The sequence below is a fragment of the Uloborus diversus genome, chromosome 6, assembly GCF_026930045.1.
Source record: "Uloborus diversus isolate 005 chromosome 6, Udiv.v.3.1, whole genome shotgun sequence".
Taxonomy (NCBI): Eukaryota; Metazoa; Arthropoda; class Arachnida; order Araneae; family Uloboridae; genus Uloborus; species Uloborus diversus.
This window is the reverse complement of record NC_072736.1, coordinates 107,053,685-107,078,306: the sequence shown is the minus strand read 5'-3', so window position 1 is coordinate 107,078,306 and position 24,622 is coordinate 107,053,685. Positions and strand designations below refer to the sequence as shown.

The 24,622-nt window shown below is 34.1% G+C and overlaps 1 protein-coding gene across 1 annotated transcript in view; it reads right to left on the bottom strand.

The window, feature by feature from the left end:
• The window catches only part of LOC129224076 (katanin p80 WD40 repeat-containing subunit B1-like), a 128,229-nt gene that overhangs the window by 82,848 nt on the left and 20,759 nt on the right, over positions 1-24,622 (bottom strand). The window contains exon 2 of the mRNA XM_054858477.1: positions 21,095-21,225. Within this exon, the coding sequence (XP_054714452.1) occupies positions 21,095-21,225 (131 nt within the window). The remainder of the gene's footprint in view (positions 1-21,094; positions 21,226-24,622) is intronic.

The following is a 24,622-nucleotide window of genomic DNA, read 5'->3' as shown; positions in this document are numbered from 1 at the left end:
ATTTAACGAGCCCCAAAATTAAAAATTTAAGACTCAACCAAAACAAAGAAAATGGAAAATCGATAAACTTCAATAGTTAGAATGAAGTTGAAAATAAAATACTACGATTAATATTTTGAGTGTCGTATATCTGCATTACTTTATCAAAACAGGGACTTTATAAGGCAAATAAATTAAAATATAAAAAAGAACAATACAAAATCCAATAAAAAAGCTTCATCATTTTTTACAAATTGAAATTGGAAAAGCGCCCATAAAAGTAAAATTTTAACTTTTTCGAGTCAAATTTTACTAGGAATCATTGGTTTTGATTCATTACTAGTATCCGCTTCTGCAATTTGACAAGCAAAAGTAGATTTTCAGCAAGGATAAAATAGCAGGGTATTAAAAAAGAAAGAGAGATTATCATTAGTATCAGATATTTTTATCGAGTTTATTTCAGGCATCAAAAAGGGTTGGCGAGCGAAGCGAGGAGAGGGCGAGCACTCTAGTTGTACATTAATACGTGAGTAGTACAGAGTTGCCGACCAAGGAGAAACAATTTGAAAGTGATTTTGTGGTGATTTTGAGGAGTATTTTGAAATTTTGTGGAGCAACTTGGTATTTTGTATAAAAATCAATAAAAAAATTAAACCTCTTATCTAAAATTATTTTTGATCTTTGATAATCTTTTTAGCACTAGCATAAATATTATTTTTTTTTAAATTAATAGAACAGCTATGAACACTATGTCATGCTTTGAGTTTATTATATTTATTTAGTCATCTTTAACTTCCCATATTCACATGCCTGTCATAATAAACTAGCAAAATAAAAGTAAATTTAATTTTCTTTAAATCTCTGGTAAGCCGGATCAGCATTAAGACCAAACGGGAAATGCGAAGCAAAATAACTTTTATGTGAAGCTGCGGAGTTTTGCTATTTTTGCGGAGCAACTCCGTAAAATACGGAGCAGTTGGCAACCCTGGTAATACATAAAACGTTCCCTCCAAAAATAACGTGTAACCCATTTGTCAAATTTGCAAATGAGCGAAGCATTAGAAAAGAAATGGTACAGTCAGCTTCAGTATCGTGGCAAATTTCAGAAACGGCATTCTTATTTCCACAAGATCAGCGAAGGCAAACTAGATCATGGTTCTTGTTGAACAATAGGGCACGATAGAAAAGGTCTGAAAACGTGCTAGTTACACATACGTAATTCTTACTAAACGCAGGATATATGGCTGTGCAAGAAAAAAATGGCACTGTTTCTCTCAGCAATTGTTTGCGAGGAACAATGGAATATTCTAATAATCTTCGAAATCGGTTCATATTTCCAGCAGAGTAAATCAAGTGGAAAACACATAAATTACTTCAGTTTCTGTATCAAAAACAAAAATATATTAATCTCAGTTCTATTCAGTATGTGCTGGTAAGAGGTAAGCAATAGAGATAAGTTGATGTTGGTTAACGAAAACAAAAAACATCAGCGTTTTTGAACATATAGGTAATAAAAACACCATTTCCACCATTCCACCCCTTGTGGAGAAATGAGGCATTGTTTTCATTACTTAATTCTATGTTAAAAAGAAATAGCATGCGCAAAGTTCTTGAGCTCATGATTCAAAAATACAGCGTAAATTAAAGAACTACGTTTTGGAGTATTAAATAAAGGGAAAATTGTCTGAACGATGTAACGCAAGAGCAAACTATAATATAAAACTACTACTTTGTACAAATATTTACGCCCTTCCTGTTTTGTATTTTGTCCGAATTCCATATTTTAAAATTCAATAGTTTGAAAGTTCATTTATACATTAAACAGAAGAACATTAATGTATGCCCCCTTCCCTTTTTTTTTTTAAAGAATTGCGAGCATTTTTGTATTTGCAACTCCAATAAACTATGGGGGCGCTGCAGCCACTGTCTAATGGCAGATGAAAAAGGTAAAACAAATGCCGTAATTTAGAACTTGCTTTGATGCTCAGTGAATGGCAGTAATTTTTCATCGTGTTTGTGGGAAGTTTTCTTTCCTATTTTTCTGAAATTACATTACACCACAAACTCTCTGAAGCCTGTAATTTACCCCAAAGAAAACACGTGGAATAGAATGTTTTACCCTTTTCTTTGATATTGTTAATCACCGCAAGATAGTGTGTTCGGGCTCTGGAGTTGCGAATTGACAACATGAACATGTTGCTATGAAAGTCACAACAAGGCTTAGTTTGTACCCAATTTTTAGGCTGAATCGATTCATTTGTCAATTAATCGGTGCAATAAATGTCACCAAAATTATACGAACCATGAAATTTCATGAGAACAATACAAATAAATAAATAAAATGCGTTTTGTAGAAATATGAACCTTCGTAAAAAAAAAAAAAAAAATCGTTGAACATAAGGATTATGTTTAACAGTGATAGGATGATCTACACAACTGAATATAACTTATTACTTTCTTCTATATCTAATAAAAAGAAAGAAGTATTGGATTCGTGAAATTTTTCGAATTTCGAAGGATTTACACGTTTTGAGTTGCGCTGAGTCCATTTTGACCATTTTTGGAATATGACTGTATGTGTGTTTGGTTTTTTGTGGCGTTGTGTCTGCGGTTTTTAGTCATCCATGTTTTTAGTGGATGCTCTAGCGCAAAAACCAATACATGACATCGAACGGAATATGTGCCCATATGTGAATTGGTGCTCATTAGTTTTTGACGCTGATTGGGCGATTGCCACAACGTACTAGCTTTTTTTTTTTTTTTTTGAATGGGATTAAAACAATAAGAACAAAATCATTAAACAAATAGTCAACTCGGAAATTAAAAAAAAAAGTATTAAGCTGGAATAAATTTTATCTTATGCAGAAAAATCAAGGATCTCGAACGGTATGAAATTTTTTGACGTTAAATATATTTTTAATTTTCAAATTTAGCAAATTTACGCGAAAAACTTTCAGAAAAATATTATTAATGTACAATTAAGGGATCAGCAAATGGCAAATCAAAAAAAAATATTGTCATTCAGTACAAGGCCGAACATCAAATTTCAAGTAAATCAGAGAACAATAAGTGGGTGAAAGGTGAATTGAAAAATTCCATAGCACACATACAATTCACGATTGTAAAAGAGTGTTGAAAAAGGGAAAACCTAAATCTTTAACCGATATCTTATTTAAATTAAAAAAAACTATGAACTCTCATACAATGATAAAATTTTACGACTATCCCATAGTTTAAACAACGGTTCAAAATATCTTGCATCAACACCTTGGCTCTGGATCTTCAACTTCAATAGAATGGAGAATGCAGATAGCTCGCTTTTTGCTGTATCAGAAGAAAAAGGGTACTCATTCAATGACAGAAAAAAGGAGGAAATAAATAAAAAAAAAAATCACCATGTCACGGGACAAATTTACAAGGTGACTTATTTGACAGACAGATTTTTCGTTCTGTTGGGGTGTGAATTGATATCAGCATTACGTAAGAAAGAACACTCATGCGTAAGAAGTCATCTATCCGGTATAAATGTCAATCATTTTATGAAAACATTTATCGAAGGTCAGTTGAAGAAGAAAATACAGAAAAGCGGTTATGTAGGTATAATTTAACAACCAGTCCCAAAAAAAGTTTCTGGTAATTGGCAAGTCTATTCATTACTAAAATCGCGAAGGACGTTTGTGAATGGTTGAAAGTCGAAGAAAGATCCCCAATCCAAATTCAATACAAAACTTTCTGGAAGGAAGTTATCGAGTTTTTATAAAAGAATGCGGTTTATCATAAACAGTCAAATAAATATTTTTGCATTCGTGCACTTATTAGTACTTAAATAAATTTTTAATCAAATGTTTACAGGCAATGAATGAAAGCATATCTGGGTTTAAAATCACCTTTGGCTTGAAACTGGACACCGTCGAGCTATAGAATTATACATAATTATTTTGATAAATTATTGAAATACTTTTTGAGAATCAGCTGGTTCGTCTTTCCAAATTCAACCTTTCAAGATGAATTTATAATTTTTACGCATTTTTTAAAAGAAAAGCTACCCAATTGTAAAAGTTTTTGGAATGGAAAAAAAAAAAAAAATGTTAACCTAGGACCACAAAGTTATAGAGCCAACCCAATCAGCTTATATGTAAATACAGCTCAGTGGGCACGATGGACACTACTACGAATACATCACTTGTGCATTACATACATATTGCTCAGAGTTTGTTTGTTATATGACGCAATAATGCAACCACTTGGCAAGACTGTGGGGAGGGGACGGCAGCGAGGTTCCAGAAGGATATTTCAGAAACTACAAAATAAGATACTGATACTTAAAATCAGGAGTGCCCAACCTATGGCCCGTAGGCCATAGGTTGGCACTCCTGACGGCACGCGAGGCGCTCCCATGTGACACGCGAAGCTGCCCGATGTGGCTCGTTGTTTGTTCAATGTTACAAAACGAAAACTACGATTAGCCACAATGTTAAGAATTAGGAACCAAAGCTTGGTTTCTAAAAAACAGAAGCAAACTTAGCAGTAATAACATAAGGCTCAACTATGTATTGATAACAACAATCCTTGGCTTGTAATGTTTTCCTTTTCCATGTTATCTAGAAAAACACAAAACTATTTTTTAAAAAATATGCGCCTTCTAGCCCGCGAAAATATCTTCAACATAAGGTGCGGCCCTCTGGTAAAAAACCACCAGGAGTGCAAGATTCAAGTAAAAAGAGGTACATAATTTGAATAGAACTACAGTCGAAACTTTCCGAGTGAATGCAAAAAGAGAAACAAAAAAACGCTCCCATGTTTGTAGTAAATGCAAATTAAAATTCCGCTTAAATGGGTCCAACCGAAACCGCCAGTGACTATCGCAGACAAATTACTAAATGAAGTCATCCAAGTTCATCGGAAGAAGCAAGAAATTCCAGTTGGTATGTTTTTCGGTTTAACAAATACAACAAACTTACAGAAATCGGATTTAGAAGAGCAGTCATACAAGCGTAAAATTGCATTATCGATGTACATACACGTGGAACTGCAATACGGCTAAGAATCTATTTGCTGAAAATGTGATAAAAAAAAACGAGATTACACGTCTTGCGAGAAAAATCGTTCATGTAAGGAGAAAGTTAAAACTGGGGTCAAAATATGAGTGAATGCACAGTGCAAGAACCATGACTGTGCAAGGATTAAGGGGTCATTCCAAATACTAAATGCAATCAAGTGGCAAAAAGAATAAATGCTGCTGAAAAATTCAAACTATAATTCTACTGATTCTTATCTTCAAAAGTGTCATTGTGAATGGGAGTTTGGCTTCATTTAACTGCATCCCAGAGAAACGAAATTAAGTTCAATGTTACTAACAGAATACTAAATGTTTTTGGAGTCTGAAGAGTTTATTCCATGAATCGATTTTTAAGAATTTGACTTTTTTTCTTTTTCTTTTCTTTTTTCTTTTTCTTTTTGTAAAATCTGATAAATGTTTGAAATTTCGGCTTTTTTTTTTTTTTGAAAAATTGTTAAGTAACTAAACAAAAAAAAAAAGAAAAATATCAATCGGCTTTTCATTGTTGTTTGTTGTTGTATTTATTGGTTGTATTTATTTTTGTGAAATACAATAATTTTTCTGAACTTGATTTTTTTTTCTGTAAAAAAATTAGTTTAGTAAGAAAATCAAATATGAGCAAAGAAAGTAGCTTTGTATATCACTAACTACGCAAAAAAATTTACGCTTGAAATTCAAGCGATTAATTATATCGCATTCATGGTAATTAATGTTACGAATTATTAATTATGTAAAAAGTGTGTCAAGAAGACCAAAAACGGTCCAAAACAGATACTGCTTCGTATTTAGCTCCAAAAGATCAAAGAAAATAACAGTAACACTAAGTTGGTTGAAAATACAAAACGCTTTTGACTGCAATTCACTAAGATGAGGAGTGATGACGGCAAATCACCAAGTCACTCGACTCGGGGAGTATTGCAAAGCTCAAGCACAACCAAAAGACTTGAGTTCTGGGAATCTAAATTATTCGTTTGCGTGAAACGCTATAAGCACCAATTTTGTTTTTTCTCCAACAGATGAAAGCAAATGGAATACTTAACTTTTCTTGTTTCACTTTACTTGTTTTAAATCTTTACTTGTTTACTGGTAATCAAGCAGACAAAATTAAATAACTTCCCTATTTTAAAAAGCGATAATAATTCTTCGATGAGAAATTTCAACAAGCTAGAATAACCAGTAATACAGAATACAGTACTTAATTTTTATTTGTGTTCCAAGCAAGGTCTTTTGAGACAAAATATTTTTAGATTGTAGAAAATCAGGGCCAACGAGAGGAAATATTAGTCAAGTCGGAAATTAGGTTCCCGGCCCATAGGAGCGGAGGGAGGGGGGGGGGGGGGAGGAGCAAACTGACAAGAGGCCAGCCATGGTTCTTGACGGTAAAAAGTCCTTCCATACAAAATATTAATTAAAAAAATGTAATCTATTTCATAAAGATCTAACACTATTTTGTCCACGTTTTCTCTACCTTTTATTCATATAAAAACCCTTTACCCCATTACATAAAGTATTTTGATTGAGAAGCTTAATTCTTTTATGGTACTAGTGCCAAGCATTGCGGTCTGAAGAAGAAATGTTCATGCACCGAACTCTACTAATTATTTGCTCGTGCATATTAATTTACAAGCTTCAAACAAAGCAATAAACTAATAAAAACGTCGCAAACATATTCTCAAAAAGCATTTAATTAAAATAAATAAGTAACAGAAAGATAGGGGAACACTACTTCGATTAAATGCTAGTTCGAAAAATTGAAAAACATAAAGAATAAACTAGAACGAAAGAGAAAGCGCAGTAGAAATTGAAATTTATTCGACCCACTTTTAACCCTATAAAAAAATTTCAAAACCATCTGAAGGAACGAAATAACAAAGTCATAAAAGGTAAAAGCACCATCTTCCGCATCCACAACGGTGCGTAACCTTTCAGTGTCAGAACGTCTGACGTTTAGAAGTTTAGTGTTCGCTTTCGCTAACACCAAGGTTAAGGCCGATTCACATGGCGACCGATCCGTCCGCCCGTTCCGATTTATCGGACGTGACGGATGGGTGTGAAAATATTGCAACATTCATACTAGCTCCGTCCGATAGCCACGGGAAGGTGTTCACTCGCTAGGGGTGAAGAGCGCGGATCTAATGCCGTTCTTTTGTCGCTCTCCTAATCAAAATAAAATTAACAAGAAGTTATAAGCGATGTTGCTGTGATTGCAATAAGCCTTTTAAAAATACGTTATTGTTTGTCACGAACGTCAAGCAAGCGGTTAGTAGGATCACTCTGAACGTTTAAAAGAATTTGGGGCAGTAGAAATTAAAATGGCCGAATGATAAGGGTAAGCAAGTAGTGTAACAGAAAATTTATCAAATTTCTGTCTACAACATTTCTGTCAAAAACGTGTCTACACACCTCCCCCACCCTCTTATATTTAATAGAATTTAAGAGATAAATATTATTATTATTATTATTATTATTATTATTATTATTATACTTTTTTTTTCTGAAAAACTTGTTGGTTGAAGTTTTAGCAAAAAAGTAAAAATTGAATGAGAATTGTACATAAAAAAAAGCATCTGTACTACATTCCACTCCTCCCCCCCCCCCCCCCCCTTGATCTTCAATAGAATATATGAGAGAAAGATTAAGTGTTCAAATATTTTGAAAAAACTTGCTGGTTGAAGTTTTCGCAAAAAAGTAAAAATTTAATGACAACTATACATAAAAAAATCTATTTAGTTTGAAATTAACCTAGGCATGCAACAGATGAAACTTCGATTCGATGCTACTACAATAGGTGTTGATATTTCATATAAGTTCAAGCTAGAGCACTTTTCGTCTCTTAAAACATTTAAAAAAATTTTTGGTCTAATATTTCAATCGTTTAGTAATAACTGAGCGTTATATGATTAGGTCCCGGACTTTGACGGTCTAAAAAATCTATAAAAATGCTCTTAAGAACTAAAAAAATGTTGTTAAAAATAACAAAAAAAAAAAAAAAAACACCCCTTAAATATATAAACATTGTTCTTTAAATAAAGGAGTTTTCTCTATATTTTAACATGGATTCTCACTTGAATTACTATTTATTTTTTAAATTTACAAACAGTGTTCTTAAAATATTTATATTGAGATAAATTTGGGTACAAATTTCCTCTTTTTACGATTCAGGATGATCGATAAAAAACTTTGACTTCTTCAATTTGTTGTTGGATTTTTAAATATGTTGCGTAACTAAATTTTTACTGGGAAGTTAGCTAAAGCATACTCTTAAAATGACAAAAGCTACAAAAGAATTCAATTATTATATTTATCCAGAAATCCAAAAAAGTGACAATTTTTGAAAATGTCAGGATATTTCTGACAAAATAGCACATATTATATTCATGAATAAGTTCATGGCAAAGCCTATTTATTCAAAAGTTTGAAAAGTCCAGCAAATGTTTAAGACAGTTTAATATCATTAAGATCTGACGACATTTTAACGCGTAACCATAAAAGATTTAACTTGTATGATTTTTTTTTCTTGGTTAAAATATGATTTGCTTCATCACATTTCGAAACAATGACTATTCAAACAAAGATTCAAAAACTTCTACTGACTAATTTAAAAAAAAAAATAATAATAATAATGGGTTTCGTTAATGGTCCCACTGCCAGTGTTTAGCGTTAGAAGCTGGTTTTGCAAGTTAGCTGTGGAATTATTTTTTAACGAAATAACAAATTGCAAAACTAAATTTTCACGTAATTATATCTAATTAAGCATTCCACGCAAAATAAAGATAATTGAGTAATAACCCTCATATAACTTCTAGGCATTCTCAATTTGAAAAGCATCAACTGTCTTTTGAAAAATAACCACAAATTTTGTACGAAACTAGCAGTAAACAAAACGAGAAATATTCCCGCAAAAGTAAAAACGGCGTCTCTCCTTTGATTGGCTATCACATTCGCTCCCCGAATCGGACGGCCGTCAAAATCCAGCATCGCCAGAACGTGACGGGAGCCGAGAAATTCGGCGTGCTGTCATGGCAACGGATTCCGAAAACCAGTTTGGCAGCAAAAATATCGGAACGGACGGACGGTTCGGTCGCCATGTGAATTGGCCTTTTTACAAGTTCCTTTTACGGAGGACAAGGCTACCGCTACACACCTTTTACAGGTGCTGCTGCATGTGGGCGCACCATATGTTTCGTCAATATTATTCGAGTTTCTAGTGTCGTCTGCTGTCAAAACAAAACAAATTCTTCTCGAATTGTCACAGAAAAAAAAACAGCAGCTGAGAATGCCATTTTTGTCTCATTCAGGGGGTAGTCAATCTCAGAAAAGTAACTTGAGGAGCATCTGGGGTTATTTTGAGGAGCAATTTAAAATTTTGCGGAGCAGCTCGGTATTTGCATAAAAATCAATAAAAATAACTAAAATCACTTATCTAAAACTGTTTTATAGCTTTAATAAATTATTGGAAGCACGGTATAAAAATAATTACTTTTAAATTAATAAAACAGCTTTGAACATCACTATTTCAGTCTTTGAATATCCTACACACTAAATACTATTTCCAAATTTAATTACCCATATTTACATGTTTGCTATGATAAAATGACAAAATTTAAGCTTGAAAACTTTCGCCCGGGAAATGCGAAGCAAAAGAACTTTACGGAACCGCGGAGTTTCTCCATTTTTGCGGAGCAACTCCGCAAAATACGGAGAAGTGGTAACCCTGTCTCACTCAACATTCCGGTTTGGAATTGTTCCGATTTTTTAGAATGCAAAACCGGGGGATTATGCTAATCGGTATTAATAACTTCGAATGACGTAGGTCCTGTTAAAGAAGGTTTCAAGGTTCAGCAAGCGACTTTAAAGCGGGTAAACAGATAACAAGATAGAAGATAAATAAGAACTCTAAATGTAGGATCTTTATCTTACTTAGTGCCTGCTAATTCTAACTTTGAGCGAATGACAATCATAACTTACTGTTATCAAAAAGATCTAAAATTGACATTTATAGCTCGTTTCAAAGGAAGATTCAGGACACTTGTGAAAAATATTACATATTATTTAATACTCAGTCTTTAAATACAGATAAAAACGTTTTCCAAACGCAAAGCTTAATAAGTTAAACATCATTCTAATTTGGTAAATGTTGATTTAAAAACTTATTTCAAATCGTACTTCATCTGTTATGCGTCGGCATTATTTATTTATTTTTTTTATGTCGTATCTCCGACAAGTAAAATTAGATGAACATTTAAAATTACATCATTGAATTGATCTCATTTTTTCTCATTACGCAGTCGAATAAATATTGAAAACGCTCTGGCGGACAACTCATTTCTTTGTTACAAACCTTTCCTATTTCAAAAATCTCAGATCTACTGTTCTGAATTTTAGCCTTTGCCAGCGTTAATTTAACTTACTAATTCTTAAACATAAATTAATTTCCAGTTCCTTTCAATTCAAACACAATTTCTTTCTTTGAAATCAAAATCAAGTTGATGAACATCAATGTTGAGTTCATAAAACTTCTACAAAATACATTTTAATAAAAAGGTTAATTGAAAAGTTTTTCAAAAACTAAAATGAAAATTATTCACCAAATCTTTCATAACATTTCCTTCTAATTTCGCGCTGATGATTAATTTAGAATCTTTAATGCAAAATTAAAAAAATTCTCTATAGTATCCTGTAAAATAATATCAACCACGCTTTAAAACTTTGACGTTCCCCACAAAATTGCTATTTGATAGTGCAATGAACAATAGAGCTTTTGATTGATTAAAAAAAGGATCAGATTTACCTTTAGACATCGCAGAATATATTTCATCCAAAAAAGTCATTCACCAACTACTATAAATAGTCAATCTGACAAGAAACTGACTGCGTTCCAAAACTTAAAGGCAGCCTTTTGGAAATTAAATTCAAGTTCAAAAAAAGGCTACTTTCTTTTTTTTATTTTCTCTTACGTTTTTTTTTTTTTTTTTCTACTCGCAATTCCATTTTAAAGTTTTGTGTTCAAAACTGTGGAATGGTTTGTTTCCATTTCTGCTATTTAAAAAAAAATATTCAAATTGATTATGGGATCTGAACGAATATTAACACAGAAAAAGCAAAACCGAATGATGGGAGTTTAGAGGGCAAGGATTGATCATAAAAAAAACAGACAATTTCAATTCGAAGATCAAGATGATTCTGGGAGCAAAAATCTTAGGGGAAGACTTCTTGAATCCATTTTTTCGTTAAGCATCAGTTCATAAAATGTCACGTACAGTAAACATATAAAGCTCAAGAGTCAAGACGCAAGGATACCCCTGTATCAAAATCAAGAGCATTTGAGTTCAGTTTATGTTATTTTATCTCGAAATTCTAAAACAGCATTTTTTTTTTTTTTTTTTTGTTAATAAATATAACATTCTTAGCAGTAGTTGAAAAACGCTAATAAAATTTCTTTAGATGTCTAAATAACTTGTTTTTATTTATTTTTTAAAAATACTTATGTACCCAGCAGCGGTTTGATCTCATTTAATATGGTACCTCAAAGCTTTGAAAGGCAGTTTAGCTCTTTTCTTACGGATAATTGAAATTCTGAATTTCTGGCTAATGAGAAATAATTGATGCAACCTGTTTCTTTTTTCTTTGTACTACGTAATACATTTCTGAAGCTTCCAGTGCTGTTGCAAAAATATATTTGGGATTCCCCCCCCCCCCCCCCACACAGTATTTTCTGTACCAGAGCAACAATTCATCAGTTCAACTATTTTTCTAATTTCATCCCTAAAAAATAAAACTGGCATAGTACTTTCCGCCTGAATAAAAAGCAGCGTTCTTACTAGTTCGTAAGTAAAATTTTAAAACCTTGTTAATTTAATGAATAATCTTAGAACACTAAAGTTCAGAAATTCATCGACAGAAATAGCTCAAAATTAAAGTTGATAACGGACAAAGTACGAAAACTATGTGATATGAAAAAGAATGAAATGTTATTCGATTTAGAAAACCAACGATGTCCGATAAAATTAACCAAATGCAAAAGACAAATTCAATATTTGTAATATTTAATCTTCGCAGTTTTTAAAGGAATTTTTCTTATTACTAATGAAAAAAAAAAAAAAAAAAAAAAAAAAAAAATGAAAACACGTCTTTTTACTTCATGTTGACGTGAGGAAATTCTTTAATTCATTCATTTCTACTTTATTTCGAAAAAGGAAAAAGCACAAAAGAAATCTGTGATCAAATAATACCATAAATTCACAACAATGATAGTATCTGTGGAAGAGTGCAAAAAACAAAACCCAGAACTAAAATGAACGTTTCAAAAGTGATCAATATTATTTTCAAAAGGAACGCCGCCATGCCGCTCGCCGGTAGATTGATCTCAGGAAAAAAAACTAAGTTGCCGGAAAAAAAAAGATGTCACGTTTTTCGGGTAGTCAATGAAGCGCGAATAGTAAAGACGTATTCTTATGAACGAGAATTACATCAAAATCTCGGCCATTAACATCAATTCGGAAAACTGAAATAGAAATAGGCGTCGAGTTACTGGGAGTTTGCCTCCACAGATGTTAATCACAAAGTAAAAATCACTGATTTTCAGATGAAACGGAAAATAAGTACTTGCAAGACATTTTGTTTGCATTGCGAATGCGAACACAAAGTAAATCGCAGTTTATAAAGGACAACCTCTTTTCTCCTTGACTTTTTTTTTTCTCAAGTAAAACAATTCTAGAAAATAAAGCCTTGCAGCCAGCAATTTCTTCCGGTGGGCAGGGGAGCCACGATGGGAATGCAATGGGAGGTCACTGAATGCGACCTCCTAAAAATGTCTTTCAGCGGCAAATTTGGAGACAGAAATGCAATAGCTACTGCATTTATTTTACGTAATGTCTTTTCATAGATGCAGGCTGGTGAGCATGCTCGTGTTTTATTATTCGACTAGTGGTACCCGCACGGCTTTACCCATAATAGAAAAAATAAAAAGGTCTTTTGGTTCGCCTGTATGTTTACAAATAATGTGTGGTGAATTTTCTCGCCAATTGGCTTGTGCCTATATGTTACGGTTCCACGTTATGATAATTTCGTATCTCGCCAATTGGCTTGTGCCCATGTTACGTTCCACGTTATGATAATTTCGTAATTTACTCGTTCATCTTATGATAATTTTGTTCTTAAAATTGGAATAGAAAAAGATCTACATCGAATTTTCGAAAAATCGCTTCAAGGTGCACACCCCCATGCTACAAACTAACTTTGTGCCAAATTTCATGAAAATCGGCCGAACGGTCTGGGCGCTATGCGCGTCAGAGATCCTGACAGAGAGAAAGAGATCCGGACAGAGGGAGATCCTGACAGACTTTCAGCTTTATTGTTAGTAATAAATAATAATAAAGAGTAAAGAACATAAAGACTATAATATTAAAATCTGTTCGCGTCCGTCTGTCTGTCTGTATGAAGATCGATCTTCTCGAGACCGCTGCGAATCGAGAGTCAAACGAGATACCAGACAGAGAGAGAGAGAGAGATCCGGACAGACAGATCCTGACAGACAGAGAGAGATCCGGACAGATAGACTTTCAGTTTTATTATTAGTAAAGATAACGTTCTGAGTTTCATTCGGTAAATTGAGAATTCTCCCCTCCCGAAAATGTAAGCTTTGGGCGTCTCTGCCGGTGGGGGGGGGGGGAGTCAAAGGCTTTTTTTTTCAACAACGAATATTTTTTTTTTTTTGCGCAAGTCAACATGAACCGCTAGTGAACGACAGAATCTACACTAATAAAAGGCTAAAAGAAGCCTTTCATTCTGGAGGAACACAAACCTTACCCCAATTTCTGTACCTCAGAGCCAGAAGGACGTAAGTCCAAAAACTACGATTTTCTGTTTATTAGTGCATTGTATGTAGAAGCCTACCCTGTATCGAGTCATGTGAATGTAATTCTTGAAAAATAATCCTTTTCAATTTTTTACAAGGGGTAAAAAAGAGAGTGCTTCCCATCCTTTGCTTTCGCTAGAAAAATTTTTTTGCTCTCTACTGTAAAATGGGGTGGTTTCCTTCAGTCAAAAGTACTACTTTTAGTAATTAAAAAGGATAGAATGAGCAAAAAAAAAAACTTGGATCCACAAAATACTTTTGTTTTCCCAACAGTTATTTTTTAATTAATTTTTTAAAATGTCCGATTTTTGAAACAAGGCGTGGTTTTTATGACGTCACAAATGATGTACTTTGCCGCATCTTTCTACCGCGATTCCACGCTATGATAATCAAGAAGCGAATTAAAATTGCGCTCTACGCTTGCTATCAACCATATCGTTGCCAATACACGTGAGTAAAGATGCGAATTAAATATTTTGCTCTGGGAATGGCAACACTGAATGGCATTTCATCATGTGTGATGTCACACGACAGAAACTTAAACAATAAAAGCGCGCCGATTTAAGTAATTTTTAAAAATATTAAACTTTAAGTTTAATATTTTTAAGTTACTTAAATAAATTATTTAAAAGATGGTCAGATCCTATGTTTTTAAGCATGCTCTTTCAGAAAAAAATACTTTTAAAATTTTGGAAACGACCCCATTTATTGCGCATTTTCCCAACATATTTGATCCCCTTCCGACCGTTTGTCACATTTCACCTTGCAATCACTAAAGCTTTAGTATGCACACAGCGCAAAAATCAAATAACCTCTTCGCTATTAGTAATTTTCACAACAAAAGATTATGATACTGCACAAAAATAACAAACAAAATTTTACTGGATATATTTTTAACATAAAAATATGAGCGTGCAGCAAAAGAAAATAATTTCCCAATTTTTTAAAATATAATACAAATGTAGGCAACTATAATTAAATGAAGGCAAATGCGAGAACTCATACTGGTTTTTGGTTTATTTATTCATCGGATAATTTTTGCTTTATGACAAGATTATTTTTCAGGGAGTTTGGAGCTGTAAAAGGTCGTAAACGCAAAAGCGAAGCCCTTTACCAAAAAAGAAGTAAGAAAGAAGAAAAAAAATCACACGATCGTAAAAACAAACGATTTTAAAGTTCGCGTAGATGCAAAAACGTCAGTAATAGTTGATTTTGTTACTTTAATTAAAAATATTCGATTCTGAAACAAAAGACGAAAAAAAAAGGTTAAAAAATCAAGACAAAACGCTTTTTAAAAACTCAAGAGACTGTCTTAAATAGGATTGGAAGAGTGTTGAAGGCTCGATATGCTTTTTAACAAAATAGAAACACGTGATCGCTACTTTTGGCGACGAAGACTTGATTCTTTGGTAGCCGTTTTCAATAAAATGATCACCCGTTGACGACTAGCGACCGCTAATCTTGAACTTTAGCCCCACCCTCCTGTCACATGTTGCGCTACAGCAGTGGTGTTCCCATAGGGAATAACCATTTCCGCCGTTATTTCTCAAACATTTTTTAGACATATAGCGTATACCCTCAAGCTACAAAAAATTGTATATTATTACATGTTATGTATATGATCGCATACACATATTGTGCGTAATGGATTACGAACCAAGATCCTTTCGTCACTTCGTCTACTTCTTTTTCCCCATCCCTTCCCCTTGTCACAAATTGGTAAAATTTCACCCCCCCCCTCCCCTTCCTTCCCACAAAGCGTGACATCATTTGTGGACGATCCCTTATCGTGAAATATTCATTAAATGCAGGATTAGTATCCAAGTATTTTTACGTAAAACAGAAAACAAGCGAACACAACATACACAACAGATCTTTTGTTTAGGAAGCCTAGCCAAAGGAGCAAAAATTCAACTTATGAGACAGAATACCTATCGTGTGTATGCACTAGGAAATGTATTTTTAAAGGGAATAGAGGAATATATATTTTTAGAAGCGTAGGGATAAGGCAGGGATATATTTTTAGGCAAGGGCTGCAGCATTCAATTCTATAAAGATATGGGTTGGAGAACTAACGTGAACAACCGTGATCCTAAGGGATTTTTCGAGAATTACATAGATTAAAAAAAAGTCCTTTGCCGAAACAGCAACTAAGGCAATGCGCCGTGAGATCGAATTTTCCTTGGTTTTGGTTGCTTCATTTTTACTAAATTGCGATGTTGTCACGATGTTTTTTTTTTTCTTACAAGGATTTTTATTTAATGCAAAGAATATTTCAATTAAAAAAAAAAAAAAACGCACATTGCAAGAAATTGCAATGGACACATTTAAAAGCTATTATCATAACACAGATTTTCTTCTCATGTGCCCTAAATTTGCTACATTAAAATCTACATTCGCGAATTAAAATTTTAGTGTCTGGTATGAGATTGTAGAAAAATTTATTAAGAGGTAATACGAATCCTCAAACGGTGTACAAATTGGAATGGAAAGAAAAGAAAGAAAAAGAAAATGCATTAAAACTCATTTCACAATCAACCCCCTTCAAGTTCCAAAAAGTATTATTCAAATTGATAATAATAATTCAAAAAATAAAATAAAATCCGATCTTTAAAAGAAATGAGCATATTGCACTTAAAAAAAAGTGTAATAATTTATTCATATAAAAACGTTAAGTTACTTCCTTCTTTTTAATTGTCCCTGCAAAAAAAGTTAAAAGAAAAATTAAAAAAGCTATTATTATCCAAGGGTTTTTTTTTTTTTTTTTTTGCTATGTCTTCAGGAACAACTGCAAATATCAGCTAAGTTGTATTTCGTCCATCTCTTCATTCCACACAAATGGTGTCATCGCCGAAAGTTTCCCATGGGGTTACGCATTAAACAAGACCGGATGCTTCCCATAAAATTGGATTCTGAGAGCAAGCAATCAATATAATGTATTACAGAACTACACCAGTTAATCACCACTAAAACGATCACTTTCATGAATGAATCATTTTCATTAATAACCGAGTCATGAAACCTTTTCTCAGCTAGAACTTTTTGTTGTACATAGCACGCAAATAAAACGTACCTTTTACAAATACAAAAAGTAAAAATAAGTTAAATTAATCATCTGAAAATGATCCAATGCAGGACAAAATTGACATGAAAAAAAACGGTCTTTAGGGTGCGAATAAAATTACCCTTTGAGGGTGGAGGGAGGTTAGTGAAATTGTCACAATTTGTGAAAAGAAGAAGGGACAGGCCCGTCATTTCAAAATTTTCCAGAAGCAAAGGGATTGTGTGCAATTCATTTTACAGGAAAAACAACAAAATACCCGTACAAAAATACTTAATTTCATTGTCTTCCTAAAATCAAGGGACGGGGTCAACTGCCCCCCCCCCCCCCCATCGCCCATATGACGGGCCTGGAAGGGTGCTAACAAGAAACGATGTCCATGTAAACATTCCGTGACATGTGATAAGAGCAGAGAGAGAGAAGATGAAGTAGACATTTTGTATTTTGTGATGAAGAGGGGAGGGTGGAGAAAACATTGAAGAAAAGACTTACGCCATTTATGGGTAGCTCATTTTCTTAAAACGTGTCAAATGTCGTAATTCCCTTTTGGAACTATGAGTCTGCTATTGTCTCTTATTATAATGACAAAACATGCGCCTGCAAAATTTTATGATTCAAAATATCTATCAAAAATCAATTTTGAACTTCCCATACAGATACCATATTTTGAACGTACGAATACGTTTATGCCAACAGTCTAAGGAATGGTTTTAAATTGGAAACAGTCTCAAAAAAAAACATGATTTATTCAATATTGTGGTCACAAGTGAATATTAAATAAACAGTGTCACAGTGTCGACCTTCTCAAAGTTGTGAAAGTGATCGATATACAAGCCAACCTCACCTCATCCTAGATAACCCGCAAAAAAAAGTTTCTTAGTTTCTAAATTTTCATACGCTCTTCTAGTAATAATATGTTCAAAATAAAGTTTTGTGTAGTAATGTTAAATTTTGAGGGAGAAATTATCTGGATATTTTACTTATTAACTAGTTTCAGCTATCCAAATCAGCACCAGATTCCGAATTGTATCAATCACGTGAGGGGCACGTCTTTACAACATATAGTGGGGAAGGGGGGGGGGGGGGTCAGAGCCAACGAGAGGTTTTGTCAGCCTAGGAGAAAACAAGGAGCCCTGCAAAGAGTTTGCGTAATATTAGTTTTAAAGTTTCATAGGGGGAGGGCCCTGCGACCAAACTGACAAGGGGTCCGTCCGCCTTGGCTCTCGAAGGCCCTGGGGGAGGCGTGACCTCAAACCAGTGTTCAAAGAGAGGTGAAGAGCCTAAAAATTTGAGAACTCCTGAGTAATAGCGTACACAGACTTCGGTGAGCCACACAGATTTGTTTTTAAATTTTAACATAACGTTATATTTTTTCAGAGCGGTGCAACCTTATACCTTTTGCATCCCCCCCCCCCGCGGGGTTGGAAAGTGCTATATACGCCACTACCCCTGTGTTATAGGATGTGAAAAGACAACATAAGAAAAAAAAAACTCAAGCGTTACTATTTATTGCCGTCATGTCATTTTCACAAACGATCTATCTGATCGATAGCGACAGAGTTTCCGGACATGCCAGATGTTCATTTCTTTGTCTTCCGAATTCAAATCTGAAACACATATCTTGCAGACGGATTTCTTACTGTGTATTTAGTTCCGCCAGATGCGATAGCAGCGAAACGTTTCTCGGCTGTTGCGAATTCGTACACTATATTGAGGAAAGGGTCACATGATTTAGTGGGAAAATGTGAGAAAAGTGAAAAAAAAAAATTACTTTGCAGTTTTTCACACAATAAAAGAAACTAGCTGACCCGTGCGAAGCACTCGCGCTCAATATTTATAGCCCTGCTGTAAAAATGCAATTGTAAAAAATTAACATATTGCTTGATGTGAAAAAGCGAAGAGGATTCCCGCCGTATAAATTTAACCCCTTGGGTGTTATATATGCAGAATGTTTTAAAGTTGAGATAAATTCAACCGCCCGAACAGGGCCTCAATCCCTGGATTAGAGCCGAACGCTCTCCCTTGCTGATTTACCTGGTTTTTATAGGTGTAACAAGCTGGAAACTGGTCGGTTTTTTTCCCCTTCCGCCAAAAGCGGGGAAAAGTATTTAAGAGAGCACCATAGTAGCTCATGCACCTTATTTGTGAAGTTTGAAAACGTATTAAGGAAGTTATGGCGTTCCCACAAAATAAAATAAAAAATAAATTAATAAAAAAAAACACCTTTCAGATATCAAACTAGCAATATCGAGTCATTTTTTGTTTTTTTCGGACACCTCATACAGCGTAACTTAATAGCCTTTCTCCTCAAAGAACAGTTGGCCTTCAACCAGATTTGCCAACCCTCGCTAGAGCACACACGGAAAAAAAATCGACTTGTATCACTGTCCAGATTAAAAGCAATGAAAACAGGTGATATTATAAACGAACTTTACTGAAATAACTTTAACAAAGCTGTAGCAACTATTAAGTGATTAAATTATAAAACGGTTGGATCGATTCAGTGTACACATGAGGCAGGTATATCAAAGGAAAATTTGAAAAGCATACACAATTTTCACATTGAAACGATTCTTCTGTTAAAATAATCACAAGGATTATCTCAAAAATACAAAATCGAAAAGAAATTTTAAAGAATATGACGTTCTGCAAAAGAAAACTGTTTCATTTTAACATTCAGTTTGCGTGACACGGGTATTCACGCGAACGCATGCTATCGATCCGGAAATAACATCTAATTACGGTTTGAGAACTAGAAATAGCAACAAGACATAGAAATGATGCAATAAATGAAAGAACCTAGCAAAAAGTTATATATAATTTCATTTCATTCATGTGCTTCTATTACATGAATGCCCGAATGTGTGTACATTGAGCGTTTGAGAAACTTACGCAGTCACCTCGAATTACAGTGGAGTCTTATTTACGCGAGGGAGGTTTTCAAGACCCCTTTCGCAAGTCAAAATTTCGCATTGTGATAATAATGTACTTTTGTAGTCTGTATTTAGTATTTACGTTACGTATTTTTGAAATTTTCTCCTACGCAGTTTCATATTTTATTCTCTTCAATTTTTTGGAAACACATTTTTTACTGTGTACACTGTACAGTAGTTTGTTAATGTATCTTGGCTCAATTTATAGTCTATTTTGCTTACTTCGTTCTTTCATTGATTCGAACGACCAGCATCCTGTAGTCCATATAAATGAGGTTCTAGTATCCTATTTTATTATTTTAGGCTAATGTTTTCAACTCTCAAACTGTTTTAGACCGTTTTCGCCATAAATAACTATATTTGTACTGTGCTATAAAAAAAAAAAAAAAAAAAAAAAAAAAAAAAAAAAAAAACTGCTTCAGATAAAGCAGCGTGCTTAGCGCCATTACAGAATGAAAAAAAATGAATAGAAAATACGAAATGGTTATTCGTATACACTAAAGCGATGTTTAGACTGGTAAGGCGGGTAAGGTGGGAGAACTTTCACTTTCAGTGATGCTAAAGGGATTGAAGTCCATTCACGAATTTTAATAATGAAGTCACTACTTACCCCCTAGCGCAACGCTTTTCCACAAAGGGGAGAGGGGTGAAAATCATGGGAATTTACGGTAATTCGTATGTTGAATTTTCACTGCTTAAAATTTATTATTATTTCTCGAGAGTCAAGAGTATATGTCAATTGAAAACATATAGCTTTTTCGCACTTTCCGAAAAAAACAAAACAAATTAAATTGTCCAGCATTGAGAATTCGAATGTTACCCAACAAAATGAAGAGTTTCTTTTCTTAAAAGTATCTAAATAGTAATTTTTGATTTCTATACATTTAATGATCATATAACCACAACGCAAAAGTGCATATAAAATGACGCAAAAGCAATAATTGGTAAACCAGTTGGCAAGGGCGAATCCAGAAATTTTTCAAGGAGGGGGGCGGTTGATTTTTTAACTTACCTCTTACTACGCATCTGATTTACACATGCTTGGGGTGGGCTGCCGCATCATTTTTATCTCAATTCTAAAACAGCTAAACTATTAAAATCGCCCCCATTACCCCTCCCTTATATCCGTCCTCCAGAGTTTGTTGTCAAAGGCGGCAAGTCAACCATAAAACAGCACTTTTTGTGCAAAATTAATTAACACTTACCATAATACAGTTTGGCTTTCCGACGGCCCAAAGATTTACTTTTTTGTCATCTCCACCAGTTACCATCACTCGCCCAGACTTCCGGCCAAATGACAAACAATTGACATTGGCCGTATGGGCGGCGAATTCCTCTGAAAAAGGAAAGAAGCAATTAATTTTCGGGAAACATTTGAAACTGGGGACACAGCACTTGTTTTAAAAAATAATAGATAATCGAGTTTATGTGAAAATTTCACGAAATCTACGTCGTACAACAAAGCACTGTCACAATACTGTCTGTCTTTCACGAGAAAAGCTCTCGCCTTAAAGTCTGAGCCCGTTTACTGTTATAGAAAGGCACATCGTTCATTTTCTGCAAGGGTTATCAGGATGTTTTTTTGGTGCAATTTTGCCACTCGTCTTCGTGCAGTCGTACGGGTTTTCCCAACATTAAGCTTCCCTAGGAAAAATGAGACAAGCCTCGTTGCTATAGCAATAGACAGCCGCAGACATTTCGGCGGGGACTTTTCTCGTGATGGACGGACAGTACCAGTGTCAATCTTAGAATCGCTGGGGGCAATCAAGGATATACCCATACTACACTACTATAGGGGTAAGGGCGAATCACAGAAATGTTTCAAGGAGGGGGGCCAGTTGATTTTTTAATTTATCGTTTACTACATATCTGATTACACATGCTGGAGCGCGGGGTGAGGATTGCCCTATCATTTTTTTTATTTAAGGCAACTGAAATAGTTTTTTAGCAGAGGAGATCCCCTAACTTACTCTTTTATTCTACCGTTGGAAGAGGTATTCTAAAATTGGGTTTTAGAACTTAAATTTCATAATAATTCTAGGGGAAAGTTTTAAAACCCCCTCCCCCAAACATCATCGAAGGTCGTCTAAAATTGCGCTTTTTGGACATTCAGTTTCAAAAAATTACCAGAGGAAATTCACTAAACCTATTATTTTCCCTAACACTACCTGAAATGACTACAATCGTGATTTCAAAACCTAAAAAATTTCAAAATGTCCGGAGAAAGACCTCCAAAAGCCTCCTTTTCACATCATCTAAAATTGCTTTTTTGAAACTTCAATTCCGAAAAGTTTCCAGAAGAAAGATTTGAATCTCACTTCTTTCCTTAACGTCATCAAAAATGACCTGCACAAGCATTTAAGAACTTCGGAAAAATTGCAGGTGCAATAGTCCGTCAAGGGAGGAGCGATCTCTTGTATTCGTCCTTGACTAGGTGTGTCCCAAAAGTTCGTAAACACTTGCAAAAAATTGAAATGTTACAAGCCAAGATATAACAAAAACAAAAAAAAAGTTTCTAACATGCTAAAAATTCCTTTTTTAGCAAGTCTTTAAGAACTTTTGGGACAACCTAATATTATCTATTTTATTCTACTACCTATTTTTGTGTAAATCGGCGGGGCGCTCAAGGAATAAAAAAAGTTTAGGAACCCCTGTTCTTTTAGAAAACAAATTACTGTTTTGAAAGCTTAGTCATAAAGAAGATATAAATCTGCAGAAAAATTACATTTAAAGAAAAAAAAATAGTTTCAAAACGTTCTTTAATTTTAACGCGCTTGAAAAGCATTCTATGTTGCGTTTGTAAATAAAAATAAGTTAATTATTATTCGACGGGGGAATAACGGAATAATCGGTCTTGATTATGGCCGAATATTCGTTATCCGGCCAAATGACTATTCGTTGCATTACTTAAACCTGAGCACTTAGATATCAGACTGTCTCCACATTTCACAATCAAATACAGTCGAATCGCAAATCAATCTCATTTAATCTTTTTTAACTGTCTTGAATTTCACTATCCCATTTAATGCCGAACAGCCTGTTAAATTTTACAGAATACTACGTATCTAATGTTAAGAAGGTTCTAGAACCTTTACCGAACAGATGAATTTTGTGGATTTTTCCATTCACCACTGTGTACAAGAGCGCCCATAGAGGGAGGCAAGGGGGGGGGGGGGCTCGAGCCCCCTCCCTGAAATTAGAACTTTCTTGCTTTTGGTTCTTTTTTCTTTGCAAGAATGTAAAAACATTTATTCTCCAGCCATTAATGAACAAGTTATTAAAAATGAAATATTTTAATGACTTACATCTGTCCTGAAATCGATTTCCATGGAGAAAATATCCTCCTAACCTATGGGGAAAATATCTAAGCCCCCTCCCCTTACAATTTTCCATATGGGCGCCCTTGACTGTGTATGTAAATTCTTAATGAAAAAGAATGAAATGAATATTGTAAAAGTTGTTTCTCTGCTAGCTTAGTATCAACGTAGAGAAATCACCGCGTACAACACCTATTTTCGTTTATTATTCGAATTACACGGGATACCATGCACCCGGACCTCGTTATTTTGAAGACTGATCAATGGCTCTTGAGGTTCAATGGAATAGACTATTTGAAACCTTGTGAATATTTCTGGACCATTACTATTTTTATAAACTTAGACTCACTCTGCAATTGACTCAGGATATCTTACATTGAGTCATTTTAACTAATAATACACTGAATACCATATTTTGCCGAATACTAAATGTTCCGGTAAAAATTTTTAAATTGTTTTTCAGTTTACTGACATGATTATGGATTAAGATTATTTGTCTCTAAGAAATTCAACATTATGAACTTCTTAGAGGCAAATAGTCTGTTGGCTGTTCGAAGCATGGTTTCAGAAAAGATAAATCGTGTGCTACTAATTAATTGCATTTCTGCGACAAGGTTACCCTGACTTTAGATAACAAAAAGTGTGTAGATGTTGTTTATATTTATTTTCAAGAAGCTTTTGATAAGGTACTGCATGTTGCTCTACTCAGCAAACTACCTGAGATAAGAAAAGGTGGGACAATTTTTATTTGGTTTAGAAATTGGCTGACTGGAAGGAAACAGAGTAGTTGCAAAAATGCAGTAATGTCTTAAGTGGGGTTTCACAATTATCAGTTTAAGGGTCTCTTCTGTTCATTATTTTTATGAATGATATTCTTGAAAATTTTTCCGGAAACATGAACTGTCTTGCTGATGGCGTCAAAGTTGTGGGTGTGGGGACTGTAGAAAATGAAGAACAAGTGAAACAGCTGCAAGAGGATTTAGATCATTTTAATAAGTGGGCAGCAGGTAGGGCATTTAATGTTGGGAAATGTCATGTGCTACATTTAAATCATGGAAATAAGCATACTAGTTATCATTTACATGCAATCCCGGATCTATAATTTTTCGGCCTCATGCAAAAAATCAGCAAGGCCCCTAATCGCCCACTAGATTGCTCTACCCCCCCCCCCTTTAAAAAAAAGATTTTTTTTTTACGAGCAATTGTTGTAAGTTTTGAATTGCTTTAATATATCTATTTAAATTTTGAATTCATTTGTAAAAATGTTTTTTTATTATTGTTTTAAGGTTTTTAAGTTGTTTAAATGCTTGTGGGAAGTTGTGTTTTGGAAATTCATCTTATTTATAAGTTTCGTTAGTAAGAAAACATTTGTCTAATCATTTTACTTATGTGTTTAAGTAATACAGGGTGGCGACA